Here is an 18047-nt window from a genome sequence, read left to right as displayed (position 1 = left end):
CTTGTATCACGTGACATACACCTTATAATGCGTCGTTGCGTAACCTAATCTGACTAACCCCACTACGCTACTACTACTGCTACTAATAAACATTCCCCCACTACATCCAATTTTTTCCCTTGTTTTCCTCGATATGACAACCGAGTCGGCAACCATACGCGTGAATGAGATCAGTTGATCTTGTAATTGTTCCTTGTGAACGTCGTTGCCATTTCTCACGTTTGCTAGCAATTTTCATTCGTATAGATAAAGTATAAATTCAACGAATTCTCATCGATATGATATTTTCTATTATATAAATTTTTGAAATTATTGTAAAACTCATCGATATGATATTTTCTATTATATAAATTTTTGAAAATATTGTAAAATTGTCGAGAAGGATAATATTTGAAATACGTCCGCAAAATGACGGAGAAAAGCAAGACAAAATCTCGTGTGTATTTGGCAGGGAAAGAAAGCACGGTAATTATGAATTCAATAATTTATTTATAGTTATTAATAGACAGTATATTATAATCGATTGTATTGTGATTTTTGAACTTTTACAAATTAGGTCAAAGCTGTTGAGCTTCTACAAAGTAGGTTAAATAATAGAAAGCGAAGTTGGGATAATAAGGATAACGATAAGAGTCACAAAATGACACATCGTTGTACAAGCATGCCGTTACAAAAAAAATCGGATTATGTATCTCTTACAGGATTTTCCAAAAGTTTACTTATGTTAGAGGTTAGATCGCATTTAGGTAAACAAAACTGGAAGCATATGCAACACTTATTTCCATACTTATTAGATTATTCCAATGAAATTGAGTATTTAATTTGGCGTTATGCATTAACAATTTTGTTATATAGTCCCAATAGCAAGTTATCCAATTTACAACAATTTTTAGAAATTTGCGTTGGTAATCATAGATTGAACGATAGGAAAGAATTAGAGAAATTATTGTTATTACAAAGTAAGAACTTTGCCAATTCATAAATGTGCTATTAACGTATTGAATGCCATTGGAACCACCAACAATTGGTACTGAATTTATTTATAGCGCCATAAGGACCACCGGCAACTGGTTACACCAAGATCAGTAAAATCACATAATTACAATAAATGTGAATATTTATAAATTTTTCAATACTATTATCGTTAATACAATGTTGTGAACACCCTCAGTAAGACGAATTCATTGAATATGATTGTATATCTTAACTTATCTGTTGTAAATAATATTTTAAAATAATATGTATCGTACAATGACAGATTCATGTTGGCATTGTGGACCAGCCATGTAATATTAGTGCTGCATTCAATGTGTTAAATTTGTATAAAAGTTTTATTATTATAAAATTGTACAAAAAAAAAAAAATAATACCGAAATTAAATATAAAATAGAATAATTTATTCATAATAAATTTCAGATTTATGAAATAAACATATAAGAGGTCTGATTTTCCAGTATAAAAGTATTGCAGTAAGTCTTTGTGAGCTTAATAAAAAGGGGAGAAACAAAACAAAACAAAAAAAAAAAGAAAAAAAAAACGCAAAATGATCCCGAATTGAACATAAATTTTTATTTATTAAAATACGAATTACTGAAATAACTTTACCAAAGAAAGGATTCAACATCACTTTATTACGATAAATGTACAAGTCGTCATTGAATGGAAGCGCGATTTATAAAAAATGATTCCGTTTAATTACAACGAATTGTAATGTAGAATTTTTCAATAGATTGAAAAATATTCGACTTTAGTCTGTATGCATCGGTACTGAACATAAGTTACGAGGAATCGTAAAAGAAAAAACATCGTTTACGAGGAATCGTAAAAGAAGGGCTTGCAAAGGCAATATATCTTTCGTGCACGTTTAATTATATTTTGGAAACGGAAATAAACTTTGTAAAAAACTTATCAATACACGTACAAAAAATTCGTTTATATTTTTTAATGATTTTTCTGATTTTTTTTTTCTTTTTTTCTTCTTTCTTTTTCCTTTTCTTCTTTTATCAATTACGATAGATACGAAAGATGGATCAATTATCGATCGTTTCAATCGAAAATCTGTTAAATAGACAGGAACGCTTCTTCTGCTACATGCAAACGATTTGATATGCTGTAAGAAATAGAGTGACGATATTTCTTAAACATCGTAATTTGCATTTTTTTATAATTTATAACTTACGGAAGTCATATATATCTTTTATAAACACCGTTTACGTGTCATCTGATAGCTTTCTGTCCTATTTTAGAACGAACAAGATCCCAAGACATAGACGACACATCAGACTTAGTACATAAATCCATGATAATTTCTGCCTTTTTACTTGCTCTTAAGGCTCCCAAGCATGTACCAATTGCCATATTGTAAATAGGTGTACCATTCTGAATATTAATCCACGTGTGTATTCTCATTACATATTAATTATCTACTATGGTATATAAGAAATTTAAAAAAAAAAGAGAGAGAGAGAGAAGAAAAAAAGAGGGAAAAAAATAAAAGAAGCAAAAAGAAGAAAAGAAAAATATTTACAGAGCTTTTATGTCGCCAATCTTGGTTTCCACCCATCTCATGACACTTTCCAAGCTTTGGTACCTTCCCTCCTCCCTCCATACAAAGCACTTGCCCAAGTATCAATTCATTTTTTGCCGTTTCATACCACATCTATGTATACGGAAAAAGCTATTGTTGAATATTACACAATGAAGATCCAGTTCTTGATGTTGGATCATTTACTTATTGCAGGTTCTTACTTTCTAATTCTTACCTGTGATTTAATTCTTAAACAAGGAGCTAAAATGAGTTTCGAACCTTTAGTTTTGATATCTCTTTCACTTTGTATACACAATGTGGAATTAGTAAGTCTGATTTGATATTGATCAATGTAATTTCTTTTTCTTGAATGCCAAGGTTGCATCGGTTTTTGTTCTAACTTTGACCATTTGTCCTTTAATTGACTTTCATTATCATCTGGCAATGCTAATTCAGGGTAAACTACTTTGAGATACCAAGCAAAAGTTTTGCAGTTTAATTTTTGTCGTAAAGCAATTCTATCAGAAATATCACCATAATCTATTTTTTTAACATTTTTTAAAAAATAATCTTTATATTCGTCCATCCATACATGTGCAACGCGTAAAGAATTTTTTAGCATCGTATCATATTGTTCGTTACTACCATATGGCCTGCGTCTTCTGAAAACATGACCAACTCTAGAACATGGTATAAGTTCAATGCTTCCACCACACATCCATATCTGGAAATAAAAAGACGTATTTGTAATTCGCGTATAATTTTGGCACTCTTGCATCAACTATTATACATATACATTGCTATATTTTAATCTTACTCTAAAGGAGATTTCTAGATTTTCACCACCCCAAATATCCATGCCAGGATCATATTCACCTAATTCCATAAAGTATGTTTTGTCAATAGCAAATAATCCTCCTGCCATAGTTGGCGATCTATTGGTAATAATGGTCGGTTAATGCCTATCTATTTAAAATAATATAATATAATATCATGTATATTTGTAAGAAAAATCTTTTTACTTGATAGGTTTCACAAAGTCTTTGTGATTGGTTAATGTACCAATGGGTAAATTGTCCCATTTAAAATGCAGTCCCCAATTAAAACCTCCTCTGACCAAAGGACTCCCAGTATATTGGAATGTATCTGCATTTATAATATCGATAACTGGCATGGCTACAATAGTCCTTGAATATGCTATTCTTGAAAGAAGAGGTTCTATCCATTTTATATTTACTTCAATGTGACTATCTAAAAATATCAAAATGTTCCCTGTTGCCTTTCTTGCACCAAACATTCTTGCTCTAATCAATCCTTCTCTCCTTTCAGTTTTAAATAATTTTACTTTGCCATTAAGGTTATCGATGTAACGTTTTATTTTTTCATGTAACATATTACTCTCGCTATAATCATTCACTAAAATAATTTCATGTAATAATGACATTGGTGTTCTTACGATCAAAGATTGCAAAGATCTCATGAGTGTTGTATAATGTTCATTGTAGAAGCAAATAACGATACTAGCGTTTGGCAAATCGTTTGCATACTTTTGCGTTTGACATAATTCATTTCTCGTGTCTGGTATGTCTCTGTAAAGACCGATATTATCCGATACTAAGATATTAAAGGAATAATTTTTATATCCTTCATCTCTTTTTTGTTGATCTTCCAAATTCCTCACCATTCCTAAAGTATCCAATCCTAAAGAAATTCGTGGTATCATGTTACTTTTTTTATATAATTCGTAACACACAATGAAAAATATAAATCGTCAATGAGTTATATACGTGATGCGTTCGCACACCGCGCGCGCGCGCGATATTGACTTAAGCATATCTCATGTAAGTATTTAATTTAATTATACATAAAGATGCAAGTACATATATATAAAATCTTACCATTGTCTAACGTTATAGAAGGTTTAAGCGAAACTGCTTGTAAATGATGCAGTAGCTTGTTGCTGTTTTCATAATTATTTATACCTATTAAAGTATAGATATGTATATATGATGTGTGTGTGTGTGTACATACATACATACATATATAATTTATTTGTGCCCGAATATTATACGAGTCAATAACTTTATCAGATATAATATTATATTTTACTTATTATGGTACCTTTATCAAAAGTTTTGGTCTTTGTTAAAACTTGTAAAAAATTTGATGCAGGTAACGAAGAGTAAATATGTTTATTTCCTTCATTATGAGAAAGCGTCGAGTAAAGGTATAAGCTCAGTATCCATGTTAGTGATGCTATTACGACACCAGTTATAAATGCTGTGTAAGTTGTCGACATAATCTAAAATTGATAAAAAAATATTAATGTTTCTCAATACAGGCTTAATTTAACTCGAACGTTACTTCCCTAATTTACGGTCGAAGATAAGACCAATGATATTTTTCTCAGTTTATATATTATGAAGATGAAATATATCAGAATGTGTGTACTTACTGCGATTATATGTCTTGTATGTCGCTTTATTGAAAAATGTGCAACTTAACGATTACATTATAATACATATTTTCAGGTTATGCAATAGAAAACGTTGTACGATAATTAACACGGATAAGGACATTGCAAATTTAAAATAGAAAAATACGAATGTAATAATCGTATATAATATACGAGGAAATATTTAAAAGTACTAATAGTGTAATAGCATTCTCTTATCTTTGTTATTTCTCAATATTTCATGGAAATACTTTCATTGCACGTGTAGCGTGCTTCGTTTAGTTCGTCGCTAGACGTCGCGCTAATCGCACCTTTTTCCTATATATGTATATACTTAAAGCTTTCAAAAATCCAATTGTCGACCAGCCCCGATTACATCTATCACAAGAACTACGTTGTGTATTATAATTATTTTCTATTTTGCTTAATTTACAAATGTTGTAGAATTAAATCTTGCCATGAATATTTTACTTTACAGTCAAGAATGTCAGTTTGAGTTTTTTTCTCGGCAAGTGTCTGAATACATTGATTATTTAAAATTAAACATTTTTTTCTGCATGCTTGTAATTCGCACAATCCAATGTCGTCGTAAGTGTTTTTCTTTCCCTCGTTAATAACCGTCTTTTTATTTCGATGAATATTGGGTGAAAATATAACTCCGGTCCAATAATCCGTATCATTGCTATTTTGCAATGCAACCTGTGTTCCAGTACCTACAATTTGCCAAGAGTATTTGATCTCGCATTTATACGTCGAAGGTTTATTATTATGATTACAAAATTGAATTTGATTTTCTTCGAGAACATTATGTAGCAAAACTTTTGAAGTTTGCGAACTTGTGCCTATAATTTGCCAGGAATATTTTATTTTACAGTCACATTCAGCTCCCAGGTATTGTTTATTATCTTTTGCTTTGCACGTTTTTATCAAGCACGAGCTCTTTTCAGGCATAGGTATATAATTGATATCTTTAAACGAATATTGAACATTGTATTGTTGGTCATTGTTTAGATTATCGTGTTTACTTTGTGAAATATGCAATTGTGAATTATTAGTTTTTACGTCGAATACACATTGGGTAGATCTGCTATATCTCGTGGTACTTATTGATCGTTTTATGTCATTTTTTTTTTCTGTACTACAACATAAATAACAAATTTTAGGATGGTACATTTGTAATAATCTTGTTTCACTGTTATAATTTACAATTTTCACCATATGCTCGCTGTAACTGGTATATAGTTTATTTTTCATATTAATGTCTTTTCTATTGCCGTTATTGCGTAACTCAGGCGTAATAAGATTGCAAAAAAATGATTGGTACATTGGAGCAATTAATAAATCTTCATTATTAGTAGTTTTCATCTTTGAGAACGTTAACCCGACAGTTTTGGGTCGATATTTATTTTCTATACGATTAAGATTTGACGTTATATAGTTAATGCAATTTATGTTTGTTTTTTCTGCCTCTTGAAAAATATTTGGAGCCATCGGCATAAATATATTGGTTCTATGTAACGTATTTTTGTTCTTACGAAGTAAAATGTTTTTTTCAGCAGAAGATTGATCTTTTTTGTACGATCGTTTAAGCATTTTCTGTTTTTGTGGCGTATCGCTACATAATGCTAATGTAGAAATAGGAAAGGACTCTCTATTAGAATTAATCATTTTTTCCTGGGAGTAATGTTTATCGTTCGATATATTCGGAAATAATAGAGATTCATTTTCGTTTTCTTCCGTTAACCTTTTCGATTTATAAGACTGTTCGGAAGTACTAGAGATATGGTTTCTTTGCGAATCTAAGTTATCGTGGTTAATGTCCTTCTCATATCGCTTTTTGTATGACTTGTTGCAAGTAGGACGACGTACCTAAGATATTTTTATTTATTTTAACTTATATTAGGATCACATCGATGTGAGAGTATTAATTGGAAAAGAAAGAAAGATAAAAGGAACACGTTTCATCCACTCTACATATAAATATTATTGCGATATTCACCTTCCGTTTTTCTTGGATGTTTTTATGAAAATCGTGCGACGGGCTTTGTAGGAACGATAATGTAGGTTTATTTCTATGCTTGGAAACTTGCATCATCGTAGGTTTAACATTTGGAAAAGAGCAAATCCTTGGAGACATTTTTGAGGATATGGATTTGAAAGTAGGAAGCATTTTATTTTGTGTACACAACATTATATCTGGTTTAATTTCGTGTCCCACTTTTTGAAGCTCACTTTTAGCGTACCTTTTTTTTCTTAACATTTTGTTACTCATTTCGATATTTTGAAGTTGTATAAAATGTAGCTAGGAATAGGATAAAAGAACAATTATTCAACTTTCGACTCGTACAACTGATACGTTATACATAATATTGCGATTCTATTTAACGCAAAATCATTCTGATACGATAATTACTTGTACTCACCAAAGTTAACAGACTTGAAACATAAACGTAGTTACGATACGTGAAGATTGCGGTTTTTGGCGTAGCAGCTTTAGATAAGACTATTGAATGAAATATTTTATTAAAATTTTATAAATAAAATGTGAGAAACGATTATTTTGCCATGAAAAATCAAGTTACTCCTACGATTAAACAAAAATGTTCAAACGATATGGTTTCGTTAAGTTTCGTGCAGCCTTGTGAATTAGCCTATTATAAATATATAAAACTTTATGATACGTACGTATACGTACTTACGAGACATTACTTACCTGAAAGTTTCTTGGGTATCTACTACATCACGGAAATTTGGTTAAACATTTTTTCGAGAGAAAAAAATGTCATAGGCCACATGAGATTTTACTATAAGTGAGCCTTCGTGAGCCAGAGGTCGTACTGGATCGTATGTACGCATATACAAGTATACCCATTAGTTTCAAGTTCCATGGTTGTAAGATTTTTCTCACGTATTGAATAGATAAACATAGAAAAGAGTCACGACGGTGGGAAAAACGAATGGAATAATCGATGTCAATTAAACAAATATCGGAGAAAACGTGAAAGAATACAAATTTTATGGTAATAGTTTGAAAATAAAAATTATATTTCTATATACGCATATAAGTAGGAAAGAAAATATATCGAAGTAATATTATGTGCAAGTATTTACATATATAGCAAATACCTATGAGATCAAAGAATATTCTTCTGCAAATGATAAACGTATATTATCATTGTTTTTCCGGTAACCATATGTCAGATGTGCAATCACCACCAGGGTATCTGTTTCGAGAAGAATTGGATTATTGATCGATCGATCGATCTTAATTGGGTGTATCGTAAATTAAAAGTAACGCGAAAAAACAAAAAAGAAAAAAAAGAAAAGATTAAAGAAGAGTAAGACGATAATCTGTGCTCACCGCATTTCATGAGCCAATAAGATATCATCTTTATCCAACCCAAAGTCAACCAAAAATTCTTCATCCAACGTCATGCCTCCATTTTCGACGTTGACGTCAAGTTTGACCATCGTCGATCCGTGCCTATGTGTTATAAGAGAAAATGTCATTCGACGCATTCGGAGATCAAGCGAAAGATTCGAGTAGGTTCGAGAGATAGCATTTACAGTCTTGACTCTTACTCAACGAGTTCGGGGTAGAATTGCTTATCCCAGGGCTTGAAAATGGACGTCGTTACATAGAGTCGACGTCCGTCGAGACTAAGCTGCAACATTTGCGGCGAACCGTATAATCTACGTCCTTTCACATATACGGGATCCGGTTGACTCTTCGATTCGGCGTCTTCCAAGACGCGAATTTTCGAATCGTTCAATAGGGATCCACCAAGGAAGAGTTGTCCAGTTAATTTTGGATTTCGACGATCGGTTATGTCGTACTGCCTGACGTCGCCGTGCAACCAGTTGGAGAAATACAAGTACTTGTCATCTAAACTTAGCAGTATGTCCGTGATCATTCCTACGGGAAAGGAAAAAAGTAAGAAACGGTACGCGTAACTTAGGTCGACGATCGGAAGAAGTAGAAAAAAGGGAAAAGACATACAACCTACCGGACATATAAGGTTCGATCCATCCTTCAACTTTTTTTCGAGGTATCTCGATCACTTTCTCGGTATCCCAATCGCCCTTGCTCGTCTTGTAAAATCTATAGATGCTCGAGGAGACGGCACATCCGACGTAGCCCTCCGCTGCCTTGGGATCGTGAAGAAATCTTATTTCGAGGGGTGTAATGCCGTCGTCGCCAAGACAAATGGTTTGTTTTAATGTTCGTTCGGACCAAGAGTAAATGTTTAGACTTCTACCATAAATCGCTGTCATAAAAATAAAGAAGATTTGAGATCGCGGTTCACCGAACGGAAGGCTTAATACGATATAAACGTTGGATATTTGGGTCGTTCCTCACTTGGATCGGTAGGGTGATCGGGAGCGTAGCCCTTCTTAAAAATCCTCGGCGTGCCCCATTCGGTAGCTATGAGCGTATCGTGATAGGGCTGATACCAGAAATCGTAGCCGAATGCTGCTCTATTTCCCTCTTTGATCCACGAGCCCTTCGTTTCCAGCGTTTCGCTATCTATACAGAGAAATTCTCCCTGTCCGTCGCCGTTAGGTTTACCCATCGTAGAGATGATTATTTCGCCTGTCGGGGCGCAATGCGAAGTGTGCGGCGTCGATAAGCCGTATTTATGCATCTCCTTCGGCTCCAAAACCTATCGAGATAGAGCAAAGACCTTTAAACGTGTTTTGCATTTTTCTAACTTTTTCGCGTACCGACCTTCTTTATTTTTGGCAATCTCTCGTTACTCGTATCAACGAAGTAAACCCTGTCCGACATAAGACACGGTAATATCAGTACGTCCCGCGCGCGCGGTAATTCGTGACAACTGCTGCATATGTTCCAACCGGAATGATGGAGTTCGTCTCCGACGTTTAACATTCTCAGTTTGTGTATTATCTAGAAAACGTTAGCGATAGAGTTTGACTATAAATATGTATCGTTTCGATGTCCGAAAGTAAAACTTACTTTACAATAAGTAGGACTTTCAGGATCTATATCGACCGTAGAAAGGACATCTGGCTTTTCGGGATCCGTATGTACACAAATGACGTACATAATTTTTTCACGCGGTCCTTCCAACATCGCCATTTTCGGACTAGGATAGCCCGGTCGACAGACGGTACAATCTATAATATTTCAATGTCGTTATGATTTTTCGCGAATAAAAAGACAAATATTTCTTTTTGTAGATACGGAACGAAGGAGGGCTCATCGAAAAAAGGAAAAAACAAAAGAAATAGAGATAAAGGTGTAATTATAATTAATAAGTTTGCGCGAGTAGAGCACGACATTACGTTTTTAGTACATTGCAAATCTCGTAATTAAGTACGGTTTATCAAATATATAGGTTATTTAATTAACGTTGAAGTATTTCGACGAATATAACGACGATATGGGATATATGTACTACTTATGCATACACGTGGATTGTAAAGATACGAAACGCGATGCTTTTGCCTTTCGTAATTCTATCTGAATTCATATAAATAATTAAAAATACTCACTGGTATTTTTTGACATGTCGTTAGAATACCAACCAACTCGAATATTCGTTAAAATGGGAAATAAGCAAGGAACCTTAACGGTGTGTTCTTGACGAAACGAACGAAACAATTTCCAATGACGGTCGTCGCTCGACTGCTCCGAGTATCTCGGTCGGATAAGTCGTCGCCGCTTGCTTCATCCTGAGTCGTAACGGTGACGGTAATGTTTCCTCGAGAGATAGTGTAGTATCTCATATTTTTGTATGTTATTTTGTCAAAGTCTCGATAATTAGCAGCACGCGATGTCGGAATTTTTTTCTTCGAAACGTAGAAACGTAGGACGATCGAATGAAATATAAATGTACATATAATATTACAATAATGGGTACTCTTCTAAATGACGTAACTTAAATTACGGTTAAAGGGAACCGGTTTTGATTCGATCAACGTGCATAGATATTCATGTCAAATGATTTTATTCGCTTTTTAAAGTAGGATTACAAAAATAATTGAGAAGACAACGCAGGCATGTATTCACGATCGAATCGATTTTACAATGTATCCATACCTTCGCAAATAAATAACAGCTTTAATAGTTTGGTCCTTTCGACGTCTCTCTGACGTACATATATTTAAATGTAATGTTGTTAAATGTAACATGCACGGTTTTTTTTTTCAATTCTTAAGGGAGAATCCGTTCAACTTTCCGTTTACGTTTAAGTATATCTGTAAATCTTACGCGACAGTACTTTCGCAACGTTCTCCTAATATAAGAGATAAAAATTTGATATCGCGCATTCTATTTTTGAAACGTAACATCATCGATTTTTGGTGGGTTATCGAGTTCTTGTCATTATATTTGCGACGAACCGGAAAGCAAGTTGATAATAATTGTATATCATCGAGTTCGTATCTTTCTTTTCTTTTCTTTCTTTCTTTCTTTCTTTCTTTCTTTCTTTCTTTTTAAGATACAAAAGTAATTTTCGTAACGAAGTGTATTTAAGAAGCGATTTTCCATATTTGCGACCCGACTACAAAAAGATTGGGACAGTATTTTGACAATTATATTTTTTATTTAATTAGGATATTGCGTAGAATCGTTGGCCCCTGTATCGAATAATTTATTTTTTATCTCTCGATCTCTTATCTATTTGCGAATAAAAACTCAATGTTATTAAAAATAAATTTTCTATTCGTAGATATTTCGAATGATTGTCTCGATATGATTTTTTATTTTCTTCTTAGAGCCGGCTCTTGGGAGGCATCAACGTGTTAAAAAAGTGGAAAAGGCGATTATTTCATTGGATCGTTTTCTTCATTCATTCATATGTCTATTAAATATTTTAATTACGATATTTTTACGAACGATTACTATCACTGTTAGGCATATAATACTATATAATGTGGCTGTATCGTTAGTCGAATTAAGAATTAAGTCGTTCTACGTTTCGTCCATCGGTAGATAAACTTCAATCATTTTCGCGCAATACTTCAAATTCTGTCTACGTTACAACGTCCACCTTGCGATTTAGTCAAACTGTGTTTAAGGATATGACGAAAACGTATCTTTGAACTGTTTGCCGTATACGTGCGTGCGTGCGTGCGTGCGTGCGTGAGTGCGTAGTATAGATATATATTAATAACTGCAAGGTGTGTAAGCGATCGAGTTCTCGCCTGGAAAGTTACGTTCCCGTTTCGCATCCTGTTAAAAGTTATCGTACGTATAATATTGTATCATATGTATAGTTTATGTAACTAGTGATACGCTCAAGGTGTCAGACGTTACTCAACGTTCACATTCTAGTTAAAATTAGTCGTCGTCTTTCCAATAATAACCACTAATTTGTGCTTATCCTTTTTCCCTTGGAAGAAGAATTTCTTATATTTGCAAGAGATGCTTCCCTCTCATATGGCTTCTTGAAAAATCTTCCTTCTCGGTAGGTCACACGAAGCTAATTAGCATTGATATATGTATACGTTGTAACACAAGAGGCGTATAACAGATAATTTAATACGTATCTTTCGAGATTTATTTAGAAGCCGATGAACGTTACTTGATTATTTTTCGTTTGTCGATCCGACTTTTATCATCTCGTACGTGGTATTTAAGATATATCGGTATACCATAGCGCAGAGTTTCACATCTGATCTCAAGCCGACGAACTAAAACGGTCCGACTGTCGGCGAGCGTTCGACGTATTCACACGATGTTAGAATTCGTCACGTACGCTTCGTCGCTTTCCTTAATATCTTCTTTCTTTGTTGCTTGTGTAGCATCGCACAAATTGCAGCGTTTTCTCGATGAAGGGCAATCAGTCGCTTGAGCCGACTCCTCGCCATTTCCGTTTCTATGGCCATCCCGTCGAAGCCAGTGCTGAGTTTATCTATGGTGCCGCTTATGTTTGCTATGATATCGAGCAGCGAAGCACCCTTATCCTTTTTACGCGCTTCCAAGCCGTATCGCTTGCTCGTCAACAAGGCAACCAGAGCGATCATTAACAGTAGGAACGATCCAAGAAGACTTTTGTACGACAACGACATCATTTCCGATAGGACATACACGTCGTGGCATTCGACATCGATCTCCGCGGTGTCATCGCGGAGCAAACTTTCGATATTATCCGCATATTACGTATTACTATGGATAGAGATAAGAGGGACGACGCTCGTTTATCGATCGATCGATCGACGAGCGATCAATTTATCGATCATCGGGAGAAATTACGTACTGTGTTACTAAGAAACGACGATCGTTCACCTTTCTTCTTCTTTTGATCTTTCGTAAACCGAGCCGAACCGAGGGTTAGGGAAAAATTAATTTTTTTTTTTTACATTCGATCGAGAACGTCGAAAGGTATCAGCACGATGAGATCATAGTCGAGAGATCGTCGTTAAACTGTGGACCGTTCGGAAGCGTTTCCGTTCTTTTTCCGGCGCGCGAGCCCGCCCCTACGTTTTTATCTATTATTAAAAGCAAGACGGCGGTCTAACGTAAGTAAATATTCCACCTCCTGAATCGTCCTTCGGTTGATCTTATTTCTGGAATTCGTTCCGCCGTAACTTTCGCATTTCGCGGAGCACTCCTCGCGCTTTCCCTCGAAGTGTATCTCGGGCGACGAACGTCAAGTCGAAGGAATGCATGTCGTTTCGTCATACCTGCTAAATTCTATTTTACCCGTTATCATCGGAGCGTCCGAGTTGCGCCAAATACTTTCATTTCCTTTCGTTACTGCAATCAGCTACTCCGGTCGGAGCTCGATTACAGCCTGATCGGATCAGATTTATCTCGGTTGACACGACACTTCGATCGTAAAACGAGCACCGCGCACTACTTCTCCTGACGTTTCTTTCGAGTCCCGGCGATTATAAACATTGCGGTTAATCGAGAGAAAGGGAACGAAAGAACGAATCCAGAGGCAAACGCGCGCACGCGGTCGAGAGAAAGTTATCCAAAGCGAGAGCGATCTCACGCGTGCATCGTTTCGCCGCGTATGTACTTGTTGATCGTGTCACGACACGGCCGAGACTCCGAGACTCCGTTCGAGACGTAACCGACGACGAGAACGGCTGGCTCTTGCTCCACGTGTAGGCGCGGTCGGTTTTACCCCTCGAGGAGGTAGGCGAGGACGATCGAGCAGTCCACCTCCGAGCAGCCGCGAGGAACGTTTTCCAGGGCTGTATCATACCGTTCGATCTTTCCCTCATCTTCAATTTTTTTTTCCCTTTTAATTTCTTATCACCGAGTAGAGCTGAGTCGAATCAAGACGTGGAGCGAGATAAAATTCGACCAATTTTCCATTCTTTCCAAGATCATTTTTCGATCGTTGTTGTTTGTTTCCTCATTCATTGTCGATGTCGTTGTCGTTGACGTCGTCGTCGTCCTCGTCGTCGTCGTCCTCGTCGTCGTCGTCCTCGTCGTCGTCGTCGTGGTCATCGTCGTCGTGGTCGTCGTCGTCGTCGTCGTCGTCGTCGTCGTCGTCGTCGTCGTCGTCGTCGTCGTCGTCTATTTATCCAGAGTCGTTGAATCAAACCGATCAGTCGATTAGCTTTCCCTTTTCAACGTCTCTCGGAAGAGTACGACCGGTCGTGGGGTCGGCTTCGAAAAACGATACGCGTTTCGACGACAAACGATCGCTTTTCTAATACGGATTCACCGCGACAGGCCGTTTGAAACGGTACTGCGTGGCCGAAAATAGCCGGGATTCGTCGATGCGTACCGAGAACGGCAGGTCGACCGGGCGCTTGCGCCTGCAAATCGATAAAGAAGCTGCGTGTGCTTTCCATTTGGTCCAGTCAGGATCAACCTCCATTCTCTCCGTGCCGTTCATGTCTTTTCATTCGAGCTGCGTGTGCGTGTGTGCGTGCGCTCGTGCGCGCGCGCGCGTCTATAGAGAGTATTCGTCTTCTTAGTACATACGGTAGGATACGTTTGCCATGCTAATCGTCTTTACTCGTTCGATTATTTCTTTATTTGACGATCGATGTCCTTGGTCATTTCGAATTCCTCCGGCATTGATTTTAATGATACTTCTGTATATTCTTTACGCGGTAGGAACCTGTAAAGAGGACGTATTGAAATGATGTTGATCAGAATAAATCCGATGTATACGTAAAAACGTTTATTGTACAAGTACATCTTTCCGTTCACCTTTTCATTATCGGAGAGATGTGGTCAGGATCGACCTCAGTTAGATCGACGTTACCAAACAGATAACTTCCAATAACACCGACCACGATGACAACCAGCGAGCCTATTAGGGTAAAGTACATAAAGGATATCTTAAAGACGCCGATCGGTTCCTCGTTTAAGGTTAACGGGGCTCGGGTAGTGATGTCCGTTTCGTTTAACGGATAAGAACATCCCTCGACGGACGTTGGCAATGAAATCTTATGGATTTGTCCATTCGCTATGTACCATTCCGATCCTCCGGCTAAGAAAAACATAACGATCAAGGACACGCAACCACCTAAAAAAGCTCCTTCCGCATTGGAACACGGGACCAACATTCCGAGTAGAAACAAACCGAGCCAAGGGCCATCGGTTACGCTTCGTATGCTGATGGCCATCTGGAAAACTGTGCCGAGATGCTCGACGACGAAAACTAAACCTACCGAAATTCCGCCAATGATAAGTACGATTATCTGTTGAGGGAGAAGGAAAAAGAAAGAACAAAAAAAAAACGGAAAAGAAAATAAAGCCTGTTCTTAAGTTAGTCGACTCGAGATTCATAGTGCAACACCTACCTTCATGATCGTAGCTGCTCGAGCTTCTTTTTTTGGCCCGTCCGGTATCCAGGGCTCGATAAAATCTTTATAGATCGTACCGGACATCGTGTTCAAGCTCGCGCTCATTGTGGCGAGAGCCGCGCTTACAAGACCGGCTAAGAACAAACCTGGCAGCCCTGGCACGTTTCCTGCCACGTCCATTACGTAATAAGGTAAGATTTGGTCGGCTCTCTTTATTGCCTTTGAAATAACATGCGAACGAGAAAAGAATTGAAAATATAACGATATTAGGTATTATCTATCTGTATGTACAATAGGTATATACACCTAACGAAACAATTGTCTCTAACCTTGGCGAGCATAGGATCGCAATCGTAATATTTGGCGAATATGATTAGTCCCGTGAAAACGGAAACGAGCTTAACGACGATCAAACCCACGGCTGTTATGCCCAGCGCTCTATCATGGACGAAGAAAATATTTCGTGATTTTTTTGTCCTTTAAAGGGGGAAGATGTAAAAAGAAGAAAGAAAGAAAGAAAAAAGAGAAGAAGACGAACGATGAAATTCTCTGGAATTCAAATTGATGTACGTACAAGTAATTGGAATCTTACCGTTTCGCATCTCTTTCTTTTGGTACGGATAGATATCTCTGAACGCATCCTTGATGTATACCAAGGTGTACGAGCCACGTCATCGTCATCCCAATCGTCATTCCCCAAAATGTATTTCTAGCGTAAGGGCTGACGTCCATGCTGATAGAATAACGTGACGTTGAAATAATGAACAACGAAACAGAGGTCGTTCGTAGGATTATTTCTCGAAAGGAACTTACTTGAAGAATATTAGACGATTACCCATCTCGGAGCGTTTCCACACTTCCGATACTCCGCCAACGGAGTTTATACCTAAGAAGAGAACAGCGAATAAACCTCCGACCGTAACGGTGAACTGGATCGTATCCGTCCAGACGACAGCTTTTAAGCCTCCCTAGAAGATCGAGTAAGATACAACGCATTTAGGTAATGTTATATACGCGTTTCACCATTTGGACATCTACTCACGATGCTCGTATAAAGGATGCAAACGGCGCAAAGCACAGGCGTAATGGTATGCAGACTGAAATCGGTTACTTGAGAGAATGCCAACGCTGGTACGTAGATTACGATGGGAATATACATCAGCAACGATATGAGGAATAAAAGAGAGCAAAGTATCCTAACCCGTCTGCTGAATCTGACCTCCAAATATTCAAAGGTACTGGTCAGTTGCAGTTTGAAAAAAACCGGCAGAAATACGTAAGCACTGACGAAACACGAAAGGATCGATGTAATAACGCACGCCGCATATTGAGATCCGTATTGATAGACCTCGGATGGTACTCCTAATAGCGTAATACCTGATATGTGGCTGAAAATAACGATATAACGTCAATATATGTATAATAGACGAATAAATATTTTTATTCTAACCGATCGTCCGAACGTTCACGAAGATAACGAAACGAAGATCGTTCTCAGATAACGAAAAATATTTATTTTCCCTTGGATTCTTTAAATAGTCATTACTGATAAAAAGATAGTGAGTATAAAAAGATGTCGTTAGGTTTTGATATTAATTTTGAGAGATCATGAAGTAACGCGTTTAACGTTCTTTTTCATATTCCACGATTCATCCGTATCGTAGCGACTCGTTGCTCAGAGCGCTGTACCTCTCTTCCAAGAACGAGCTTGTTTTGCGTCGAAGCATCTACGTAATGCATATTTAGTATTCGTATATTCTATCGCCGGGATCGTACTTTGCATAGATAATCAATCGCTCACCTGGCTATTAAACTCATTGCTATTGGGAAGAATCCCATTCTCTTTCCACCTAAAAGATAATCCATAGTTGTGTCTTGTTTGCTGAAAAAGCCGAAATAAATTCCAATCAGGACGCTGACCGTTAGAATCATTGCGAAAAGGGTGTAATCGGTCCATCCAAAGATGAAACGATCGGAAATCTCGGGAATGAGAATCAATGAATCGTTGACGAGAGACATCTTTAATCGCACTTTTATCGATCCGGGGACCCCAGGATATAGGTAGATAAGCACGTAATTACGCACGTACGTCGCTGCGATTTATCTAAAATTACAAAATATACGTCTTTGAAAGGTACATCCACTATCGTCTTCGCGCATCGTTATTTTTCTACGGAGTACGATATTTCATCCTTACCTTTTTACGCTCTTTTCCCTTGAAACTGGTCTTGTCTAGTACTCGTCGCACGTAACAATCCTATAGTTTATACCAAGTATGTTATGTACGCAGAGTAGTTCTTACAGATCCTGATATTATGGAAA

The 18047-nt window shown here is 36.7% G+C and overlaps 4 protein-coding genes across 14 annotated transcripts; 1 reads left to right on the top strand and 3 right to left on the bottom strand.

Moving 5' to 3' along the window:
- The first annotated feature begins 91 nt into the window (after nucleotides 1-91).
- Nucleotides 92-1945, top strand: LOC127070925 (uncharacterized). Of its 7 annotated transcripts, none has more exons than XM_051010074.1 (3): nucleotides 92-465; nucleotides 557-730; nucleotides 1417-1945. In XM_051010074.1, exons 1-3 carry the CDS (start codon nucleotides 409-411, stop codon nucleotides 1435-1437), a joined length of 252 nt encoding a protein of 83 aa, XP_050866031.1. In that variant the 5' UTR covers nucleotides 92-408; the 3' UTR covers nucleotides 1438-1945. The 7 variants fall into 7 exon arrangements, with proteins under 7 accessions (XP_050866031.1, XP_050865869.1, XP_050865678.1 ...); XM_051009912.1 differs by having other exon boundaries at nucleotides 557-746; XM_051009721.1 differs by lacking the exon at nucleotides 1417-1945 and adding an exon at nucleotides 1047-1415.
- Nucleotides 1612-7897, bottom strand: LOC127069516 (polypeptide N-acetylgalactosaminyltransferase 35A-like). 4 transcript variants are annotated; one of them, XM_051006652.1, is made up of 12 exons: nucleotides 7696-7897; nucleotides 7406-7485; nucleotides 6982-7284; nucleotides 4983-6851; nucleotides 4649-4829; nucleotides 4426-4509; nucleotides 3550-4228; nucleotides 3345-3462; nucleotides 2763-3251; nucleotides 2528-2659; nucleotides 2180-2379; nucleotides 1612-2110 (listed from the first exon to the last, which is right to left on the bottom strand). In XM_051006652.1, exons 5-11 carry the CDS (start codon nucleotides 4824-4826, stop codon nucleotides 2218-2220), a joined length of 1842 nt encoding a protein of 613 aa, XP_050862609.1. In that variant the 5' UTR covers nucleotides 4827-4829; nucleotides 4983-6851; nucleotides 6982-7284; nucleotides 7406-7485; nucleotides 7696-7897; the 3' UTR covers nucleotides 1612-2110; nucleotides 2180-2217. The 4 variants fall into 4 exon arrangements, with proteins under 4 accessions (XP_050862609.1, XP_050862684.1, XP_050862768.1 ...); XM_051006727.1 differs by lacking the exons at nucleotides 4426-4509; nucleotides 7696-7897 and having other exon boundaries at nucleotides 7406-7500; XM_051006811.1 differs by lacking the exons at nucleotides 1612-2110; nucleotides 7696-7897 and having other exon boundaries at nucleotides 2277-2423; nucleotides 7406-7503.
- A 109-nt stretch (nucleotides 7898-8006) lies between these two features.
- On the bottom strand, nucleotides 8007-10791 carry LOC127069939 (methanethiol oxidase). Of its 2 annotated transcripts, XM_051007723.1 has the most exons (8): nucleotides 10500-10791; nucleotides 9961-10121; nucleotides 9712-9891; nucleotides 9343-9646; nucleotides 8990-9250; nucleotides 8565-8898; nucleotides 8344-8466; nucleotides 8007-8206 (listed from the first exon to the last, which is right to left on the bottom strand). In XM_051007723.1, exons 1-8 carry the CDS (start codon nucleotides 10513-10515, stop codon nucleotides 8155-8157), a joined length of 1431 nt encoding a protein of 476 aa, XP_050863680.1. In that variant the 5' UTR covers nucleotides 10516-10791; the 3' UTR covers nucleotides 8007-8154. The 2 variants fall into 2 exon arrangements, with proteins under 2 accessions (XP_050863680.1, XP_050863710.1); XM_051007753.1 differs by lacking the exon at nucleotides 8007-8206 and having other exon boundaries at nucleotides 8367-8466; nucleotides 8550-8898.
- Nucleotides 10792-10935: 144 nt separating this feature from the next.
- LOC127069846 (sodium-coupled monocarboxylate transporter 1-like) lies at nucleotides 10936-17744 on the bottom strand. The gene is made up of 8 exons (XM_051007447.1): nucleotides 17527-17744; nucleotides 16768-17113; nucleotides 16539-16693; nucleotides 16318-16458; nucleotides 16055-16163; nucleotides 15723-15944; nucleotides 15127-15620; nucleotides 10936-15034 (listed from the first exon to the last, which is right to left on the bottom strand). The coding sequence occupies exons 1-8, from the start codon at nucleotides 17742-17744 to the stop codon at nucleotides 14938-14940; spliced, it is 1782 nt and encodes a 593-aa protein (XP_050863404.1). The 3' UTR covers nucleotides 10936-14937.
- Nucleotides 17745-18047: the final 303 nt, after the last annotated feature.

Source organism: Vespula vulgaris, chromosome 1 (genome assembly GCF_905475345.1).
Source record: "Vespula vulgaris chromosome 1, iyVesVulg1.1, whole genome shotgun sequence".
Lineage (NCBI taxonomy): Eukaryota > Metazoa > Arthropoda > Insecta > Hymenoptera > Vespidae > Vespula > Vespula vulgaris.
The sequence above is the reverse complement of the archived record's forward strand: the minus strand, read 5'-3'. Positions and strand labels throughout refer to the sequence as shown.

Bases quoted from the DNA above. Each gene is read 5' to 3' on its own strand.
- LOC127069846 (XM_051007447.1), bottom strand. From the start codon at position 17,744: ATGTCTCTCGTCAACGATTCATTGATTCTCATTCCCGAGATTTCCGAT. The intron at 16,694-16,767 runs GTGAGTAGATGT...TCGATCTTCTAG, and splicing joins GCATCCTTTATACGAGCATC to GGAGGCTTAAAAGCTGTCGT. The intron at 15,621-15,722 runs GTAGGTGTTGCA...CTCCCTCAACAG, and splicing joins GAGCAGCTACGATCATGAAG to ATAATCGTACTTATCATTGG.
- LOC127070925 (XM_051009574.1), top strand. From the start codon at position 409: ATGACGGAGAAAAGCAAGACAAAATCTCGTGTGTATTTGGCAGGGAAA. The intron at 466-556 runs GTAATTATGAAT...TTTACAAATTAG, and splicing joins TGGCAGGGAAAGAAAGCACG to GTCAAAGCTGTTGAGCTTCT.
- LOC127069939 (XM_051007723.1), bottom strand. The intron at 9,251-9,342 runs GTGAGGAACGAC...TTTTTATGACAG, and splicing joins CGATCACCCTACCGATCCAA to CGATTTATGGTAGAAGTCTA. The intron at 8,899-8,989 runs GTAGGTTGTATG...CCTTTCCCGTAG, and splicing joins GATCGAACCTTATATGTCCG to GAATGATCACGGACATACTG.
- LOC127069516 (XM_051006652.1), bottom strand. From the start codon at position 4,826: ATGTCGACAACTTACACAGCATTTATAACTGGTGTCGTAATAGCATCA. The intron at 3,463-3,549 runs GTAAAAAGATTT...TATTACCAATAG, and splicing joins GACTTTGTGAAACCTATCAA to ATCGCCAACTATGGCAGGAG. The intron at 3,252-3,344 runs GTAAGATTAAAA...TTTTATTTCCAG, and splicing joins ATCTAGAAATCTCCTTTAGA to ATATGGATGTGTGGTGGAAG.